Here is a 20,688-nt window from a genome sequence, read left to right as displayed (position 1 = left end):
GGTGGAAATGGGTAGGATTAGGGTTGGGTTTAGGGATTGGGTAGGTTTAGGTGTATGTAAGGTGGGAGGAGTTGGATCTGGATCCGACTCCTCCCCATGGATTTCATGTTCCGCAGTGAGAACCATCTCGAAATGTTGGTGTGGGGGGCCACCACGGTCAAATCAACAAAGAGGAAACACTGTTTGTAAGTCAGATATGCTTGAATAATAGTAATTATCATATCTACATGTTACATTACAACAATAATAATGAATGTAGTTATACAAACTGAAATTAATTTAAGAAACTGTTTTTCGAATAGTCGTCTTCTGTTTATGGTAGAACAAAACTATGTGCAGAAAAGTTTACAGGAAGGTGTAAATATGTGTATTTTACTAATAATAATAAACATAATTCCACTGATGTCATCTGCTGTAGCAAATCTGAGTTTTCTGACAGTTTTACATGGACACACAACCCCATTTTTTTCTGAATTTGGACTCTTGCATCAACTCACCTGCTACAGATGGTCTCTGAAAGCATCCTTGACAGGTCTTCAGCTGCTTCACATGTGCAGTGAAGGTACATAGAGCTTCAACAAATGCAAAAACTGGCCCAAAACTTGAAAATGTGACTTAATTATAGACACTATAGTGGTTATTATATACACACACAAACCAATTTTTCTGAATTTGGATGTTTAATTGGGAAGTGTCGTTGAATTACTTCAAGACTTGCTTTAATAACTACATTTCCTGACCTAAGCACTTTGATTTGCCTTATATACTATATAAAAAAAACTACAGTTGAGTGTTTAAAAATACAGCCTAATGGCTTGTTTGATTAATTTGGATTTGTTGTACTATTGTGAAAAACAAAAAAATAAAACTATAAAAAGAGAAGCATTTTTATTTTTATTTTCCATGCATAGTTATTTAAAAAAGCAATTTTGTGGTTGGTTTTAAAATTTTGTGGTTGATAAATGTTAATAGCAGAGACTAAAGGGGAAAAAACATGAGAGCATATTTATGGGTGGGACTTTGATTTAAAATCACACTGCATTATTAGTAGTTTTAAAATTTAAATGAATTACTTTTTTAAAATTTCAATTTATGGGTTAGGGTTAGTGTACATACAGTATACAACATGTGTTTTGGCATTTTTGGTACACTTCTTCCTCGGCTTACAGCATACAGACACAACTCGCATATCTCATTCAACCATTTCACAAGTTGATGAAAGGGTCAGAAGGTATTAGAAGTCATAAATGATGAACCAATCCATCAGCTCTGCTCCTACAGGCACCTTGGGGTGTATATGGACAATACCTTTGGCTGGAAGGCCCGTGTTGAAAGTGGGTGTTATCATTTAGAGCAAACACTCACAGTGAATCAGAGGGTTTAATGTTATACAAGGCTGCATTACAGAGCATTTTAATATGACTGTCATGAAGGTTGTGGAGAAGAATAGAAACCAGTCTCTCCAGGCAAGCATAAAGAATGTGGTCTGATCCATCTTTATTCTCCATACATTTTCCATTTACATTTTCCATTTAGTCATTTAGCAGACACTTTTATCCAAAGCGACTTACATCTGAGGTCTAAACCAAACAAGTTATCGTGAGGAGGCAATAACAACACAAGAAGTGCTCAAAATACAAAGTTCAAACATTGCTCAGAGTAGCATAAACTAGGCAAGTGAGGATTTAAAGGATTTTTATTTTTATTTTATTTTTTTATGTTAAGTGCTTTCGGAAGAGATGAGTTTTCAGTTGTCTTTTGAATGCTGTCAGGGATTCTGCATTCCGGATGAGGGTGGGCAGATCATTCCACCAGCATGGAACTGTGAATGAGAATGTTCTAGAGAGTGATTTTGTGGCTCTTTGTGATGGTACCACAAGCCGTCGCTCATTGATCGATCGTAGGCTTCTGGTGGGGTGTAGACTCGTAGAGCGAGTGAAAGTAGAAGGGAGCTGAGCCAGTGGTCGATCTGTAAGCAAGTGTCAAGGCCTTGAACTTGATGCGAGCAGAGAGTGGCAGCCAGTGCAGAGAGATGAACAGAGGAGTGACGTGGGCCCTTTTGGGCTCGTTGAAGACAAGACGAGCTGCAGCATTCCAGATCATTTGTAGATGTTTAGTTGCACAAGATGGAAGTACAGCCAGAAGAGCATTGCAGAGAGCAATGACCTCTGAACTTTGAACCCAGTCCATCTTGGTTTGTAATTTAGCAACAGAAGGTGCTAAACACATAAGAACAGCATTTATATATAAAGCTCTGGGCCTCTGCTGTCATGTAGATATGGTCACCAAAGTTTACCCACTGTATAAGCACTGTCAAATATGAAAATAAGCTATCTCACCTATGTAATGATTAATTTTTTGAAATCTGATAACACCAGTGTGTTCCCCATCCCAAAAAAACACAGGGTGTATCCAAAATTTTACACTTTTAACTTCTAATTGTGAGAAATATACCAATATACTTTAAAACTACAACTCCCATAAGAGACGCGCCACACAAAGCGAGTGCTTATGTGTAGTTATTCCGGGGTGGGGGTGGGGGGACATGTTCGTGTAACTATGTCCGTGAATGAGCTTCATTCTATTGCAGATTGCCGCCGGCCGACGAGCACACAATACATGAGACAAATACATTAAACTGTATTTTATTATTATTGTTATCTTTATTTTTTAAATCCTCAAATAAAACATTAGACAAAAACATCAATATTACGAATACTGTGTATTTTTTTTTATCTCTTTTTTTATATATAATGCTCGGCAAATGGCTAGTCTGGCACGCCCTCAAAAACACCGGTGGAAAAACACTGGGCTGCAGCACACAGTGACAAGACACCCACCTGCTGCCTCTCCTCTTCCAAACACTAGCTACCCTCCAGGCAGTCAATAGACGTAAAGTTGTTACTGTGATGTAAAACTTTATGGATGAAAGATACATTTACAAAAGATACATATACAACTGAATCGAAGCCCGTTTACCGGCTTTTCAGGACCTGCCCTTCTCTGCTTCTGATTGGCTAATTGTCCTTAACTAGGAACTGTGCATGTGCAACTCCCAACAAAGATCTTGTAGAGGTAAGATATATCACTCCATAGCTAAAATGAAGCGTTACACACAGGGTGAAAAGAGGTGCTGCAGCAATGTGCAGTATGACAAAAATATGATGTTTTTTGAAAAAAAAAAACTATGTAAACCTGTTCTGCTACAACCCCTAAATGAGATTTTGAACCTGAAAATGAGCATAATATGACCTCTTTAAATGTGGCTCATATCAGACTTCAGTGTGAATTGTCCGCGGCCTGAAAGTGACCCACATGCGCATCTCATAAACAGAATCAGCAGGAGTAAAACAATATTGTCTACAAATCAAAACAAATATTTCACAGTTAATGTAATATAAAAGTAATAAACTCTAAAAACCTTGCACCAATTCCAGTAGTGATCATAGCACTCAGCCATGATACTGAGTAGTCCCAAGTTCGTCACCCTGTTTCATTGTTTTTGACAGTTCAGTTATTTTATGGCTTGTAGGAAGAAAATGTTCAGGAATCTGGAGATGCGGGTCTTAATGGACCTTGTGAACCACACCAGAAAGTTGTGAGAGAGGACACTTTCAACAGAACCTCTGTAAAAGGTGTTGTGAACTCAACCAGACGCACTTCAAAGAAGGTCAGGTGGTGTCAAAAGAGGGAGGGAAGTTTCCCTCCCCGAGAGTTGACCTTTTCACATGTAAAACCCCGAGACATCGCCTGGTGTTTGGTAAGGACCGAAAGAGACTCAATCAGACAATGAATCGCTTAAGGATTGTGTATTCAAAGAGCCTTAGTGAACCTTTCTAGCCGTAAAGGTGTCACTAAAGACAGTCCACAGGACAGGAAAGGGGGCGATCTGACCCCTTCTCCCTCCAGCAGGTCACCTCCAGCCTCAACCTGACTCTTTTCTCTCCACAGAACGGCTGAGCCATAAACCACCATTTCATTCTCTGATAGCCGATGCGATAAGCCAGGAATGCAAAGAAAAGAGACCATAAAAACCCCTGTTTCTCGAACCAAGCAAGGTTCCATTATAACTGTGTTTATTCTGTTTAAATAATAACCTTGCTAAGTGAGCAGCGGTGTTTGCCTCTGAGTTTAGTAAGTAATGACCCTGTTGTTATCCTTTAGTGATGTTTGACTAGCAGACCCATAAGAAAGTAATCTTGAACTAGTTTTCTAACCTCTTTCTGTGTTGTTTTAATTCATCCCTGTTACTCCCTAGTAATCACTGTCTGTTCAGTATTAACTAATGCTTTAGTTAAATGTTTCATATACAATTTCCTACTAAATTATCCATTGAAACGCTCGTGTGCATCACCAGCCTCTCAGTTAAAGTGGAATGTCTACTCTTTTCTTGTGTGACCCAAGCGCCACCAAGGGGACAAGAAAGGTATAACACGCAAGTGTTTAAAACTCGGCTTACACTGACAGGATCGCTAAGTAGGCCTAACTATCATAATAATATAATAATAATCCTTATTTGTAGAGCACTTTTCAAAAACAAGTTACAAAGTGCTTTAACAAGTGTAAAGAATAATACAAAAAAAACAAGATAAGAGCATGAAAAATTAATATAAAATTAATAAAATACAATAAAATAAAAGGGATAAAATAAAGTCAAATAAGATCAGGAAAGGCTCTCCTATAAAAGTATGTTTTAAGAAGGGACTTAAAAGAGTTCACTGACTCAGCCGACCTGATTTCCTCGGGCAGGCTGTTCCAGAGCCCCGGGGGTTAAACAGGTGAAAAGGCTGTTGCAATAATCCAGGCGTGATGAGATGACGGCGTGTAAAATGGTCTCGGTGTCCTTAAAAGTTAACATAGATCGAATTTTTGCTATATTTCTAAGTTGATAAAAACATGATTGAACAAACTCTGTGGTGTGCTGCTCGAAATTTAAATTACTATCAAACCAAACACCAAGGTTCTTTGCCACAGGCTTAATGTGATTTACTAGGGAACCAGCAGATGGCAGTATTTGCTTTGCCATCTGCTGAGACCCGATGACCAGGATTTCTGTTTTGTCTGAGTTCAGCTGGAGGAAATTATTTGACATCCATTTTTTAACTTCACAAAGGCAGTTGTTAAGTGAACTCAGCATTCCAGGGTCTGTGGATCTGACGGGCAAGTATATTTGTGTGTCATCAGCATAAATATGAAAAGAAATGCCATGTTTATGGATAATATGTCCAAGGGGAAGCAGATACAAGGAAAACAAAATGGGTCCTAAGACCGACCCCTGAGGCACACCATATTTAACTGGACAGAATGAGGAGACATAGTTGTTTACAGACACACAAAACTTCCTATTTGACAGGTAGGATGAAAACCATTCTAGGGCAGTACCAGAGATCCCCACCCAGTGCCTCAGTCTGTCTAACATGATGTTGTGATCAATGGTGTCAAAAGCAGCGCTAAGGTCCAGGAGTACCAGGACTGAGCACATACCTTCATCAGCAGACATTAAAAGGTCATTGGTGACTTTAAGCAGGCAGTCTCAGTGCTGTGGTACTTCCTAAAACCAGACTGACACTTTTCAAATAATTTGTTATTTTCCAGCACAGTGAGCAGCTGTTTGGACACAATTCTTTCTAGAATCTTTGCAATAAAAGGCAGTTTTGAAATTGGTCTAAAATTATGTGGGAGGGAGGGATCTAAACCAGGTTTCTTTAAAAGTGGGTTCACGCAAGCCGTTTTAAAATAATCAGGGACACAACCAGTAGATAGGGAGCTGTTGAAAACAGAGATCAAATGGGGCCCAACAGAATCTATTACTTTCAGTAAAAATTTTGTAGGTATTACATCAAGTGGGCTGGAGGACACTCTCATTTGTGATACTGTTTTTAAAAGCTCAGACAAGTCGATGGGATAAAACTGGTTAAAACTCTCTTGTTGCTGGTGAGGAACCTCTGAGTAAGAGGCCGCGGGGGTAATAGAGGCTCTGATTGACACCACCTTATTGGTAAAATAAGATAAAAACAATTCACAGTCATCATTACTTCCAGCTGAGGCACAAGGAGGGGTTGGGTTTACCAGCTGATCCACAGTCTTAAACAGAAACCTGGGATTGTGTTTATGTGTAGTAATGAGTTCAGAAAAATATGTGTTCTCGCATCCTTAACCATGTTATTGTAGTTAATTAATAAATCCTTCAGACTGAGGTAATGGACTTGGAGACTGGATTTTTTCCATCTGTGCTCTGCTTTCCTGCATTCCCTTTTTAGGCTGCGAATGCTGTCATTTATCCAGGGTTGTTACTAGCTTTAGATGTAGGCCTAACCTTTAGAGGAGCAGTAATATTTAGTGACGACAAGCAGATATGATTGAAGTGATCAACCAGATTGTTGGTGTTGGAATCAGACAGGTGTTGGCTTTGGCTCTGAAAGAATGCGCAAAACTTTGAAACACTTTGTTCATTAAAGATGCGACAACACACGGAGCTTGGTGAGGCGGCATGAGTAACAGGCAAATCACAGCTAAAAACAATACATCTGTGGTCAGATATGGTCGTGTCCACTAATTCCACAGAGGAAATGCTGACACCCAGGGTAAAAACCAAGTCCAGTGTATGACCACGGTTATGTGTTTGCCATTTGACATGTTTGAAGTTAAAAGAAGTGGCCATATTTAAAAAGTCAGTTGCATTAACATTGTTGGGGTCATCAACATGAATATTAAAATCGCCACAAAGAACAATTCTGTCATAATTTAAAACCAGAGTAGATAAAAATTCAGGAAGTTCTGATAAAAATCCTCCAGGCGGTTTTGGGGGGCGATAAATTATAACAAATATAATAGGTTGCAGCCCTCCAACTTTAAGAGTGAGAACTTCAAAGGAGTTAAATTCATCACAGCGTACTTGATGACATTTAAAATTTTTCTTATACACGCTCACTAGCCCACCACCACGACCACTGACCCTCGGTTGACTAAAACAATCATATTGAGGCGGACACAGTTCAGCTAGCTGGCTATAGTCATTCATCTGCAACCAGGATTCAGTTAAAAACATAAAATCTAGATTTGCAGACAAGATAAAATCATTTAAGATAAAAGTATTACTTGAAAGTGATCTCACATTGAAGAGAGCCATTTTAAATGAGTTTGTTCTGGGTGCTGGAGTTGGTGCAGTTGTCCTAATCCTTATAAGATTACTATTATTTCTGTGTGGGATGTGCACATTTCGGTTTACTGGTCTATGCGTGATGATGACAGGAATAGAAGTCTGTGGAACATCGCTGGGAGCAGACGGCTTTACATGCCAGCAGGTGGAGACAGTTATTTGTGGCAGTGAGGCAGAGATCTGTTCAGTGACCGGTGGTGTGTCCAGGTGTGCTGCATATCACCATGTAATTGCATAAATGAAATTTTGCTGTCCCGCTTACATCTAAATTGTCTCGTGAGTTAAAACCAGTAACCAGCAAGTATACTGAGGACAGGTAATTAAATTGAAAAAATAAAATTTTGTTACGTTTTGTATAACCATTATAACCTTTTTCCATAGTGTTTAGCCTTGTTTTAACTGTCTTTATCCGAATGTTTAGAACTAAGTATTTTTCCAAATGTCGATATTGTAGAGAGGGAGATTAAAGGGAAATACGCGCATGGTATATTTAGTTATCCCAAAAACTTAACACGTTAGCGACCTCCTAGGGAGACACCCCCCCACCCCAAAATTGACGTCACACTACCTAGTGGAATCAATAAAAAGGCCCTGCTGTCTTTTGTTCGCTCTCTTCTCTTCAAAAAAAAAAAAGGTCCTCTCTTCTAAAAACTTTCTTGAAACTAAACTCTTAACTTCCTTTACTTTTTGAAATTCCGATTTTTTTCGTTTCGTATTTAATCTCCTTCAGACGAGCTGAGAAAGCCCCTGAATCCAATTTTATTCTGTTTGGAGCCGCCTGCTTAATCTCAGCAACATTAAATAGCCTATATTCCTGAGGCCTCGCGAACCTACGGCGAATGTGTGAGTTTATTTGATTTTGTTGTTGCAACCTCATCCGACCGTTGTGAGCAACTTTGGACCAGAAACTCAGAAGCCTTCATTTATGTCCCTGAACAAATGAAACCACTATTGGGCTCCGCTATAGCGACAACAAACGAACTGAGATCAGATCAAAAGCCTTGGCTGACAGCCCTTTGCTGCAAGCGCTTCCCACAGAGGACTCCGGACCCAATCCACCGGTTTCGAACCCAACTCAAACGCCACTGGTGTTGGGCCAGAACCGACTTCACGAGCCAACCGGCAGCCTTAATACGGGACCTGCGGCAACGGTAGGGCAAAACAAACCACACTCTGTGACTCGTTGGTGTTCTCTAGTGGCTCCATCCACAGTTAATAACCCTTAGATTAGTCAAACTAAATCTGCAACCTGATTTCGGTCATTCGTTCCCTCATACTTGTAGAATTCTCTCTCTACAATACAAACTGAAATTCAGTCGAGCCTTACACAGGCCACCCTGTTTTATTACCTCCTGGTTGTCATATTGACTGTTACCCTGTAATATTACCACATTTACCCACTATTGTACTCTTTTGTTAGTTAATAAATTCACCTTGAGCACGGTGATGAGGTGTGTGTTAAGAATCTAGAGTCCCTATACATAGAACTTATGCTCAGATCTGAGACTGACTGATTGACTTTAAGATTTCAGAATAACTGAACCAGTAACAACTAAATGAATTACCAGAAATTCGTATAATTCTCAGGCTATACTCAAGGACCTAAAGCCTTGGCGGACAAGCAAATCTTTAGGTGGTGCTCCTAATTTCGAGGCATAAATTAATATTCCCGGAAATATTAATTTTCATAACTGTATTAAAATTTTACGTAGCCTAGCTATGCTACAAAGGAAATCAGCAGCTTCTGGCCTTCCTCAGTGCCCTTAGAAAATAGAGACGCTCCCCTGCCTTTTTTCACAAGTGTGGTAGTGTTAATAGTCCTCAGAGATTTGTGTGCCCAGGAATTTTAAGTTTGCTGACTCGCTCGACCATGTCTCCTTTGATATATAGAGGAGCATATTCTTCTTCCTTCCTCCTAAAGTCAATTATAAAGTTCTTTTGTTTTTGAGGAGTTGAGTACCAGGTTGTTAATGTGGCACCACGCAGTCAGTTTCTGGACTTCATCCCTGTAGGCAGACTCATGTTTTGTTTGCAGCCCACCACAGTTGTGTCGTCCACAAATTTAATAAAAGTGTTATTGCTGTGGATGGTGGGCAGTCATAGGTGTATAGAGTGTAAAGCAGTTCTGCTCTTTTCATTACGGTTTCTGGCTCTGTAACGAAACTGCCACACAACTTACTACTCTCGCTCTCTCTCTCTCCTCACAGTGCCGCACGGGCAAAAGTAGCATGTGCGTAACTCTGAAGAGAGCTCGCGGTCCGGTGGATTTCAAGTGTAAGAAAGGGAATTTGTGAGCAGATGATAGCGAGGTAGAGAAGGAAAAGAGCCACGTGTTTATAATGTTTTTTTGTGGAGCTTTTTCATTCACCGTGGCTCCGTGTACAGCAGAACTGTGACAGCTCAGCTAGAACAGCTGCTCTTGAGTGACGTCAAAGTCGCATCAATTCCGACCTCAGTGTCCAGACATTCACACATTTAAAAAGATCCGATCTGTGTCTGATCTGGACCACATATGAGTGGCCCAAATCCGAACTGGAAAAGATCAGATTCCATGTGACCTGACATGTTCACACTGTTATAAAAAGATCAGATCTGAGTCACATATCAGCAAAAAAATTGCATTTGGGTCACTTTGCCCTGCAGTCTGAACGTAGCCTAAGGCTATCGCTAGTGGGTTAGAGGCATAGCTGTATAAGTCAATGCATCACTGGGTCCATCGAGTACCACTAAGCTCAGACGCACCTTCCCAGAACACTAATTAAGCAGTCTCCACCCAGCATTAAGCAATGCGTAAAGGCTAACCACACATGCCCCAAAGGCACAGCATGGTAGAATATATATTGTAGTGTGTGTAAAAAATATTCTATTACATGTGCTCTTTTCAGTGGTGTCAACATGAAAGTCTACATTAAGGCTTCAGGACCCACCAGTGTCACAGTGTTGCCAAAAACAAAAGGTAAAGCATGATATTTTACTGCGACCACCGCCTATAATAATAATCAACAATAATTCAAAACTGAATGAGCTACAGACAAAAGTAAAACAGGCAGAAAATGACTACATTTGTAAACAACTTACTATTTTCTTCTGGCTATCTTTCTCCTGTATAGAAATGTATTCAGGCCAATTCACCAGCTGTTAGCAGTGTATATAGTCTCTCAGGAGTAAGAGTAGTATTATGGTGAATTAGGACGTTTGAGCAGAGGGACAATATCTCAGTATCACATATTAGTTTTAGTCGCTGTTATTAGCAGCTAGCAGGTACATTAGCCACACTTAGAAGTAAAAACAGATGCCCTTGTGTTCTCATTTGCATTATCATAGTTTCTTCCAGTTTTGAAGACCAATTTTCTACATTCATACATCTGGTGAGGTACATTAAGTCCAATAAGGTTTTGCTCCCAGTAAACTACAAAATATTTAGACAATTTACATCTCTAGATAGTGAGTTTGAGCCTCAACATTGGACAGGATATTGCTTTAAATGATAAGGCTGTGAATGGCTCATTCCTCTGTGAGCTTCATTGTTGTTCAAAAACTAAACAAATAAATGAGCCTACTAGTGCTCCAAATGTGTTTTTGCTGAAAATAGTTCAACACGTGCATACCTTGAGTAATACTAAAGCTGAACCTTTAAAAACTACAATCTATGTTGTGACACGTTTATAAAGATATACAGTATGTCTTCAGTAGTAAAAAATTACTTGGGACTGTGTTCCACAAACCAATTAGTGAGAGACATATGTTTTGTTTTTTTTGACAGTACAAAATATATAAAATAACCCCATCCTTATTCTTTAACTTCCTCTTAGGTCAACCAGAGGTGAAGAGCAGCAGTGTGAAGTCTGGACCTTCTGGCTATTACTACCAGGGTGTGTAGTGAGCACTAGGTGGCACCACAGTTCAACAATTCAACACCCCTTCTGCCATCAGTTAGTGTCTGAAAGGCAAGAAGGTCCACCTGTATGGAGACTCCACCATCAGGCAGTGGTTTCAGTACTTCAGAGCAGCACTGCCAGGTAACTGATCCACAGGGATTTCTGACAGCAGTTTGATTTTGTTCACACTGCAGCTTCATCTGTTCTCTCTAATACTTTTAGATCTTAAGGAGTTTAACCTGCGCGGCCCGACACAAGTTGGACCTTTCATGGCCTTGGACTATGCAAACAATCTTGGTGACATATCGCTGCCACGGTCCTCCTCTCAGTTATACCATTGTTCCAACCGCCGAGCTGCGTTACGTTGCCAATGAACTAGATGGCTTAACCGGAGGCACCGACACTGTCGTAGCTCTCAGCATCTGGGCTCATTTCACCCCTTTCCCCATGGAGGTCTACATCCGGCGGCTGCAGAGCATCCGCAGGGCAGTGGTGCGGCTACTGGACAGGGCTCCAGGCACACTGGTCGTCATCTGGACCGGGAACCCCAGAGCTTTGACTTGTACTTTGGCGCTAGGCTGCAGCGACTAGTATGCGGTGAACGGTGACAAGGTGCTCAGAGCTCAGTCCAAGCCTCCCGATGCGAGCCACGCCCCTAACCTCTAACCCTAACCCTTGCAAGCTGACCCAAGTTTGGTGGTAATCGGACTGATACATGCGGCGATATGAAATTAATGTAAGTGAATTTCAACAAACGTCTTTAAACTGCAATTACAGGGCCACCTAGGGGCATATTAGGGTCAACTTTGGGCCTCCAGTCATGAGACTATCCTGAACAACGTTGTTGTACAGGCCCCAGGTGAAACGCAAAACCTGACAAGCATCCTAGCACACCACACCTGCAAGCTGGGAGTCACAGCATTCAAACATAATAGTGGTTACAAGAAGAGACAGGAGAGAAAAGAACAGGAGGAGAGAGCCGCAAAGCTCCCAAATTACATTCTTTTGGATTTTATTACTCAAGACATTGTCGAAGGTTTTGCTCAAATAGGTAAGTAGCCTACAAGTGCTTTTCAAGGGTGTTTTTGGTGTATGCCAAATGAAATATCAATTCTGGGTCAGGTTGTCGCTGAGCACTTGTTGATTGAAGTCTGATAACCTTCTCTTGACTTCTGTACTTTGTAATTACTATAGTCTAGATAACACATACTGACTGTAAAATCCAACACATGTACTTCAGACTGCTGCGGCCAGGCACACAGCAGCTGCAGCAGCAGCAGCAGCGGATGTGTGTATGTGTCATTGCTGTAGGTTGCTATTGCTCTGTCATGTGTAGTTTGTAGCTTAATGCTCTATCTTCTGTATTGTTTGTTCCGCCCTGGATATCTGCCTGTACCCTTGCCTGCCTGTGCATTAGATCTGTTTCCCCATACCTTTGTTTGGATTTGTTTTGGACTCAGGCACTGTGGGCTCACCTTTTGTTGGAATTAAACCCTTTGAAGTGTACCTGTTCCACTCTGTGTCCTGCATTTGGGTCCTCCAACCTGCTCAACCACACCACACATATTAACAGTATGTGACGCACTCAAAGAGAACTGTTCAATTGATTGTGTTAATATGGACAAGACACTGATTTCAGGAACTTTGACTTGAGTAGGTTTGGCATTTACTGCATCTGATCTTATTTGTTGTTAAACTGTGCACATTGAGGAAACAAAGCATACAAATTAGCTAATATAGGGTTCCCTTCTAATCTGTGTATGGTTCACTCTTTGATTATTTCATTTCAAAACCGAATCGGAAAAACCAAGTGTTTTTTGCGATTCGTGTAGCTTTGTGTGTTACACTTGATAAACCTGCAGCAGATACACTTGGGCGATGGCGGTGCCTGATTAATGTAATTAAGATGAGCTTGAACATTAACATAAGTGGGTTTTTAGTTAGAAAAACAGGACGATATTATATAGCTGCAGTACCGGAGGCTGCAGCTATATAATACTGTATCAATGTTCAGTTCGTAACTCACTAGCAACTGGAACATTTTAAGATTTCTCAAATTAATTCAGTGATAGTTGTCAGTAACTACAGCCAATGGTACCCTACACAGCAATCATGAACTGTTAGCCCATTAGTTAATTTGGAGAGCTGTATATTAACGATTCATACACTGTTTCGACCTGACCTTTATTTTCTTTGTGAGTTGGAAGAATTTAGAAAGTTGCGCAGCACTGCGGAGAGCCTCTCGCTGCAGTAACACACAGATTATGCGTAAAATCAAGAGCTCAGACTTCATCCAGCCAGAGGGAACGACCACTGACCGTTCAGTGCGCTGGTTCCACTGGCAACACAACCCATAGCAGGGTGAACGGAGGGGGAAGGAGAGTGGGTGGCTGAAGCATACATGGTGAGGGAGAGGAGGTCACAACCTGGCCGTAGCCTTGAGGGAAAAACCCTTGATAAACATATTCAGGTATTTTCTTAGATCGCTCAGGTAACCAGCTGCTTCAGATCAGCCCAAAACAAAATGCTTCCTTGATGCTGACGTAGGCTACTTAAGTTAGAAATTCGAGTGTAGTGCTCACTTCTACAATCATATTCGCCACAGATACGAGATTCGATGCGACCTGAAAAGAATTATCTATCTATCTATCAGTTTTATAGGTTACATATTAAACAGTGGTCATTGCAGTAATTTAGCACACAGTAAGTGTTTCAGTGCAACTGTCCACAGAGTCACAGTGTTATACTTAAAGACGGACATAGATTTTATTCTGTGCTGAGCATAAATCCACGATGAGTGGAGATCTGTCCTTACATCGATAACAGATTGATCATAAAGCGGTCATGTTCAAGATCATGTTTGGGTAAAAAACTAACGATTTAAAATTTTTTAAAGATGTAAATGTGTTACGATATGTAGGCCTACTTTGAAATCGACAGAATGAATGAGGAAATGAAATGGTGTGTCAGACAAGAGTCAAGAGAAACTGACGGTTTTAACTTCAACTTATCCTGTGAACCTAACGTCTTGGATTACGTATGTAACCCTTGTTCCCGAGAAGGGAAACGAGACTACGGGAACGCCTCTGGGCGTGGCAGGGCTGGAACATGAATGAAACTACTCCAATCCTATTGGTGTTGCTAGAACGGTAGCGTGTGATGGCGTAAATGGAGGCGTATATAAGCACGCCGGCACACAGGACACATTAGCCCTTTTCTATGGAACGAGAATACCCACTTAGGCCGCGCCAAAACCCCGCCTGCCCCCAGTGTGCAGTACCTGACGGCACGACTAGGAGGAGAGCGCACGGGTGCCAGGTGCAGAAGGAAGGTCCAGACTGTAGAACCGGATGAAGGTGTGAGGGGTGGCCCAGCCAGCCGCATCACACAAATCCTGGAGTGACACCCCTGCGAGGAGGGTCCTAGAAGCCGCCATGCCTCGAGTAGAGTGCGCCCTTAAGGCCATAGGTGAAGGTAACCCGCGCACCTGATAGGCCAGGGAAATAGTCTGAACAATCCAGTTTTCCGGGAAAAAGCATACAGCCGCAGCCTTGGCCACGTCTGTACCATGGCATCCAGCCCTAGTGGGGTTGGGGGCGAGAGGGAGAACCACAGAGGACAGTGCGTCGTCTCTTGAGACGCAAACAAGTCCACGTCTATGGGGCCGAACTCTTCGCACAATAACTCCACCACCTCGGGGTGGAGTCTCCATTCCCCGGGCCTCAGCCCCTGTCTCGACAGCAGGTCTGCTCCTTGATTCTGGGTCCCAGGGATGTACATCGCTCTGAGGGACAGCAGTCTCTGCTGGGACCACAGGAGGATCCGATGCGCCAGCTTGCATAATGGGCGCGAGCGCAGATCCCCCTGGTTCCCCCTGCTGCCATGAGCCCCAACACTCTCTGAAAGTTTTTCACAGTGATGGAGCGGCCTAGCTTTATCCTGGTTACTGAGAACACAATGGACCCGACGCGTGCAGGTGACAGGTGGGCCCGAAATGTCATCGAGTTCCACACCACCCCTAGGAACGTAGTCTGTTGGGCAGCACGCTCTTCTTTGTGTTGAGCCGCAGCCCCAAACGCCGAAGGTGGGCGAGGACGACATCTCGATGCCGAACCGCTGTATCCATACATTTCGTTAACGTGCGAGGAGAGAGTGCTAGGCCGAACGGGAGAACCCAATTCTGGTATGCCACTCCCCCGTAGGCGAACCTCGGGAACTTCCTGTGAGAGGGACGGATGGAGATGTGAAATATGCGTCTTGTAGATCTATCGTGACAAACCAATCCTCGGATTGAATCTGACTGACGATGGCAGGGATGGTGAGCATCTTGAATCTGAATCTCCTCAGAGATTTGTTCAAGAGCCGTAGATCTAAAATCGGGGCTGGTGGCCGGTGTTCTGCGTCGGCCCTCGGTATGACAACCCACGGTATGTGAGCGAAAACTGTGCCACCTGCGGCCCCTCGGGGCATGCAGATTGGCACGTGTCTGCTGGAGGCCAGCGCGTCCCTGGTGTCGATGCAGCGGGATAATAGCGCCTGCTTCCTGAGATGCCATGAGAGAGGGGACCTCGGTCTCCGCTTTGGGTTCCCCGTGGCACCCTGCAGTGGAGGTCCGCCAGGGAGATCCCGCCAACAGCCCATGGTATGCGAGCCAAAGCGCCTGCCGACTATGGCCCCTCGGGGCAGGCAGCATGGCGCGTGCTTGCTGGAGGCTAGCGTGTCCCAAGCGTCGCGGCGGGATACCTGCGCCCACTGCCTGAGCTGCCACGATGGAGGGAACCTCGGTCGCCCTCTTTCGGGGGCTTGTGTTTGACCCCCTTTGGCCTTCAGAACTCCCTTAATTCTACGTGGCATTGATTCAACAAGGTGCTGAAAGCATTCTTTAGAAATGTTGGCCCATACTGATAGGATAGCATCTTGAAGTTGATGGAGATTTGTGGGATGCACATCCAGGGCACGAAGCTCCCGTTCCACCACATCCCAAAGATGCTCTATTGGGTTGAGATCTGGTGACTGTTGGGGCCATTTTAGTACAGTGAACTCATTGTCATGTTCAAGAAACCAATTTGAAATGATTGGAGCTTTGTGACATGGTGCATTATCCTGCTGGAAGTAGCCATCAGAGGATGGGTACATGGTGGCCATAAAGGGATGGACATGGTCAGAAACAATGCTCAGGTAGGCCGTGGCATTTAAACGATGCCCAATTGGCACTAAGGGGCCTAAAGTGTGCCAAGAAAACATCCCCCACACCATTACACCACCACCACCAGCCTGCACAGTGGTAACAAGGCATGATGGATCCATGTTCTGATTCTGTTTACGCCAAATTCTGACTCTACCATCTGAATGTCTCAACAGAAATCGAGACTCATCAGACCAGGCAACATTTTTCCAGTCTTCAACTGTCCAATTTTGGTGAGCTCTTGCAAATTGTAGCCTCTTTTTCCTATTTGTAGTGGAGATGAGTGGTACCCGGTGGGGTCTTCTGCTGTTGTAGCCCATCCGCCTCAAGGCTGTGCGTGTTGTGGCTTCACAAATGCTTTGCTGCATACCTCGGTTGTAACGAGTGGTTATTTCAGTCAAAGTTGCTCTTCTATCAGCTTGAATCAGCAGATTGTGAAATACTCAGACCGGCCCGTCTGGAACCAACAACCATGCCACGCTCAAAATTGCTTAAATCACCTTTCTTTCCCATTCTGACATTCAGTTTGGAGTTCAGGAGACTGTCTTGACCAGGACCACACCCCTAAATGTATTGAAGCAACTGCCATATGATTGGTTGATTAGATAATTGCATTAATGAGAAATTGAACAGGTGTTCCTAATAATCCTTTAGGTGAGTGTATATATAGACACTATAAACAAAACAGACAGATTGAGACAATAGTGCAATGAGCAGAGTACAAAGGGTGCAGGAGTAAATCATTATTACCATTATTGTTATTATTATGTACTTGTCGGAGGTGGATGTGCATGTACACATGCAAGCATACATGTACACAGTTTGAGTGGAAAGAAAGCTGGAATAAATAAGTATTATGTGCAGGTGTTATGTAAATGAGGTAGGTGGATTTGGTATACAGCATATACAATATGAACAGTAAGAGCAGCTCTTGAGTCAAGGTGAGCTGGCAGGTTTGGCTGGCAGGTGAGTGAGACAGAAGCCGGGGAGAGATGATCCAGAGAGATGTGTGAAGGCTGGCTGGCAGGGCTGGCAGAGACTGAGGTCCAGTTGGTGGATCTAGAGATGAACGACATACCTGATTGCAGTCAGGTGAGGAAACGTGCCAAACCAGGAAGGGCAAAAGCAACGCCCACACCCACCCAATGTGAGAGAGGGACAAAACAGACAGACAAAACCAAAATATACCAAGCATACAACATTCTCCCAAAGGTAAAAAATTACAGAAAGCGCACTCTTTCCCACACCAGCTGTTACTTGCAGATCTCAGTGAGGATAACAAGAAAGCAATAAAACTACGACGTGTAAACACAAAGGCAAGATTGGATAGATTATTATAAGGATAATACAGATAATATTTTAATACCTGGTGTAAATTGGGGGTTTGAGAATTCTGTGATGGAGAGGATCGTCCAGCTGCAAGGTGTTAGTTAAGGTAGGGCATGAGGTCAAACAACGTTTAGGTAGGTGAGGGAGAAGTTCAGCTATTTTGAAAGGGGTACATCAAATCAATAAAAAATTCAACTATGTGAAGTGAACAACACTGACAATTTCGTTACCATGGCACGTGTCAGTGGGTGGGATTATATTAGGCAGCAAGTGAACATAATAGGGCTGGACCCAAATATTCAATCGTTGGGTACACATTCGATTTTCAACTATTTGAATACTGAGGGTTTTTTCACACAAGCCTGACCTCCGCTGACAGGAGGTCAGGGAAAACAAAGCAAAGCTCTCAGGTGTGTGGGAGCACTTTAAACTGAGTGATGATAATAACAGAGTGGTAGTTTTGCACCCAGCCGACCAATCACAATTCTTGTGGTCTTGCAGTTTCTTGCAACAAATAAGAATGTAACTTAGCTTAGCTTACTCACCAACTGTCACTCACAGGTAATGAGCAGCCAGCAGCTCCACATTCCTATTCAGTTACAGAATCTGGTGGATTGCTTTCTCGGCCGCCTGTTGTTATTAGTTCCTCCGCTGTTCATGTTGTTCAAAGGACAGAGGAGAGAGAACATTCTTTTAGGCAACCAAACTGCTTGGTTTAGAAAAGGAACGTGGTTTAAAAAAACTATGTTGCATAAGTCACCTGACCTAAGTAACGTAAGTCACACTATTATACTAAATCACATTACTGAATTTGCTTCTGTTACACTTACTACGGCCACTAGAGGTTACTGCGTAACAATAAACGTAAATACGCTTTGTAAGAAGCTTGAACAATTAACCTATAGTTGTTTTTCAGGTGACGACAGGCTGGATTATCAGAGTGTTGGCCGGCCATCATGGTCTATCTGAACGTTCCAATTGGTTAACCTTCCAGTCTCCTGTGCGTCCCCGGCATAAAGAGCCAGTTCAGGTGCATCTAAAAAATTTGGAAAATAGGGTTGTTTCTTTTGCTGCACTTGATTTAGTTTTTGTCTGGTTTGGGAGAAAACACATTTTCTTTAACTAGTACAATGTATGTGACAATTCATATTTTTACAAGGATTTAATTTGGATTTGAAATCTGATTGCAGAATTAGACGAATGCCATGACTTACAGGTGCAGCTCAAAAAATTAGATTTTTTTTTTTTTAGATGTACCTGTATAGTTCAACTGTGAATCATACAACGCTTGGGCAAAGAGGTAGAGTGGTGGTGGAGCTGAGGCAGGCCAAATGAAACCTGGTTGCTGCAGTTACCTGTGACGGCACCCACCTGTCACTCAAAACGAACGTCTGTTCTGCTTTGTTCATTTAGTTTCTGTCAGTCATGTTATTTGTAGTCTGTTTAGTTTTATCTTAGTGTTTGGATTCTGTCCTGTGTCCAGTATCTCTTATATAGTCTGTTGTGTTTTGGGTTTCACTCATGTGTCTGTCTTCTTGGAGTCTTATTTCCCAGTTCAGTGTTTTACTTAGCTTCAGTCTGTGTTCCTTGTTGATTTTAGTTTAGTGGTAATATGTCTGATGCTGTCTGGATTACTTTGTTATTCTTGTTATTCTGATCTGTTACTTCTTACTTTGATATTTTTGGTGTTCAGTACTTGTGTTATGTCTGCTCACCTCCGGTATCCAGCTGTTGCTGGTTCGTTGTGTGTTCATTCACTGCCATGTGTCTTGCTTGCCTGCCTCTGCTACCAAGTTTGTTGGCTTATCCTTTGTTCTGTCTTCCCCTGGATCATTTATTTATGACTCTGTTTTTGCTGCTCTGTGGACAACCTTTGTTTGGACTCTGCCGTAAGTTCTGTGGGCTTAAATAAATACCCAGAAACTGAACCTGCTCCGCGTCTGTGTCCTGCTTTTGGGTCCTGAAACCTGTTCCTGCCAGCACACACACAACAAATTGTGACATATGCCCTTAATTATGCATTCATTCAAGCCTTATATTAAGGCTTACATTGGCCACATGAGAGTGTTTAAGAAGAATTGACATCAACGTAGAGATTCAAGTCAAGCAAACAGAACCAAGTTCAACTTGTTGTTAAACTGCATTATCACACTAAGAATTCATCTGTGTTCTCTCCAAATGACAGTTTTTTACAACTTCTTACACACGTTTTCAAAACTGTCTACTTTTTTCAAGACTGCACACGCAAAATGCACTCCGGCTGGGCTTGGGGACCGTCGGCCCTGGGGGGGCTCCCCGGCACGGCTCTCTGCTGTTCTCCCTCAGGGCGGGACGCAGCTTTTCCCGGGACATGTGGTCTGGGGTCCTTTGCACTTTTGGGGGTCGTGGGGTGCCCTGACTACTAGGGGTGGGGGTCTCTGGCGGGTTGGTCTGGTTGCGGTTCGGAGGGCTGCGATGGGATTGTGGAGCCTTGACGGTTGGTCGGTTGGCGGTGACATGCAGCTGGGATAGTTGATTTTGCCTCGTTGCTGGTTTGGCTGGTGTTGCATGGTGGCTGGAGGGCGTGCTGTGCATGGGGGATGTTGGGCTGGCGCTAGTGGCCCCCTGCTTTTCCGGCAGTTGGGGGGGCAGCGGACTTTCATCAGCGGGTGCACCGTGGCCTGGGCGGTGCGTTTGCTGCCGGGCTGGGACTTGCTGCTGGTGTTTTTCTCTGCTGGCTTTCGCCATTGTGTTCTGCCGCTTCTTTTCTCATTTGCTCGGTCTCACGCTTGGTGTACGCAGGGGGCTGCCGGGTGTTGGGTGTCATTGTGCTCGTGCAGTGTGCAGGTTGGGGTCGTCACTTGCGCGCAGATGTTGATGATTGCGTGGCATTTTTTAGCGGTTTGGTTGCCCTTTCTGCGGCGGTGGGGTGCCAAGAGCGAGAGGACACTGGCCTCTGTTGTGTGTTGCGCCGCGGTTGGTCTGGTTGCCGCTCATCTGCGGGTTCCACCTTTTGCTTTCCAACGGCATTGCGATGTCGATTGGCATATGGATCACCGGTGTCTTTGGCATTTGTTGGTCGGGTCGGGGTCTTCTGTGTTCGCGTCGCGATTCATCCGGGAGTCGACTTCTCTCCCACCCCTATTGGCTACTGGGGT

General features: G+C 43.3%; 1 protein-coding gene and 1 pseudogene across 1 annotated transcript; both read left to right on the top strand.

Moving 5' to 3' along the window:
- LOC119918129 overlaps positions 1 to 20,688 on the top strand; it is a 57,678-nt pseudogene that overhangs the window by 16,116 nt on the left and 20,874 nt on the right.
- On the top strand, positions 11,030 to 12,436 carry LOC119918128 (NXPE family member 3-like). The gene is made up of 2 exons (XM_038738677.1): positions 11,030 to 11,178; positions 11,260 to 12,436. Exons 1-2 carry the CDS (start codon positions 11,125 to 11,127, stop codon positions 11,626 to 11,628), a joined length of 423 nt encoding a protein of 140 aa, XP_038594605.1. The 5' UTR covers positions 11,030 to 11,124; the 3' UTR covers positions 11,629 to 12,436.

The sequence above is a fragment of the Micropterus salmoides genome, unplaced genomic scaffold (assembly GCF_014851395.1).
Source record: "Micropterus salmoides isolate LMB-PRFRI ecotype aquatic unplaced genomic scaffold, ASM1485139v1 Ms_hic_scaffold_23, whole genome shotgun sequence".
NCBI lineage: Eukaryota > Metazoa > Chordata > Actinopteri > Centrarchiformes > Centrarchidae > Micropterus > Micropterus salmoides.
Note: the sequence above shows the minus strand (reverse complement) of the source record. Positions and strands in the feature narration are given on the sequence as shown.

Bases quoted from the DNA above. Each gene is read 5' to 3' on its own strand.
- LOC119918128 (XM_038738677.1), top strand. From the start codon at position 11,125: ATGGAGACTCCACCATCAGGCAGTGGTTTCAGTACTTCAGAGCAGCAC. The intron at 11,179-11,259 runs GTAACTGATCCA...TAATACTTTTAG, and splicing joins CTTCAGAGCAGCACTGCCAG to ATCTTAAGGAGTTTAACCTG.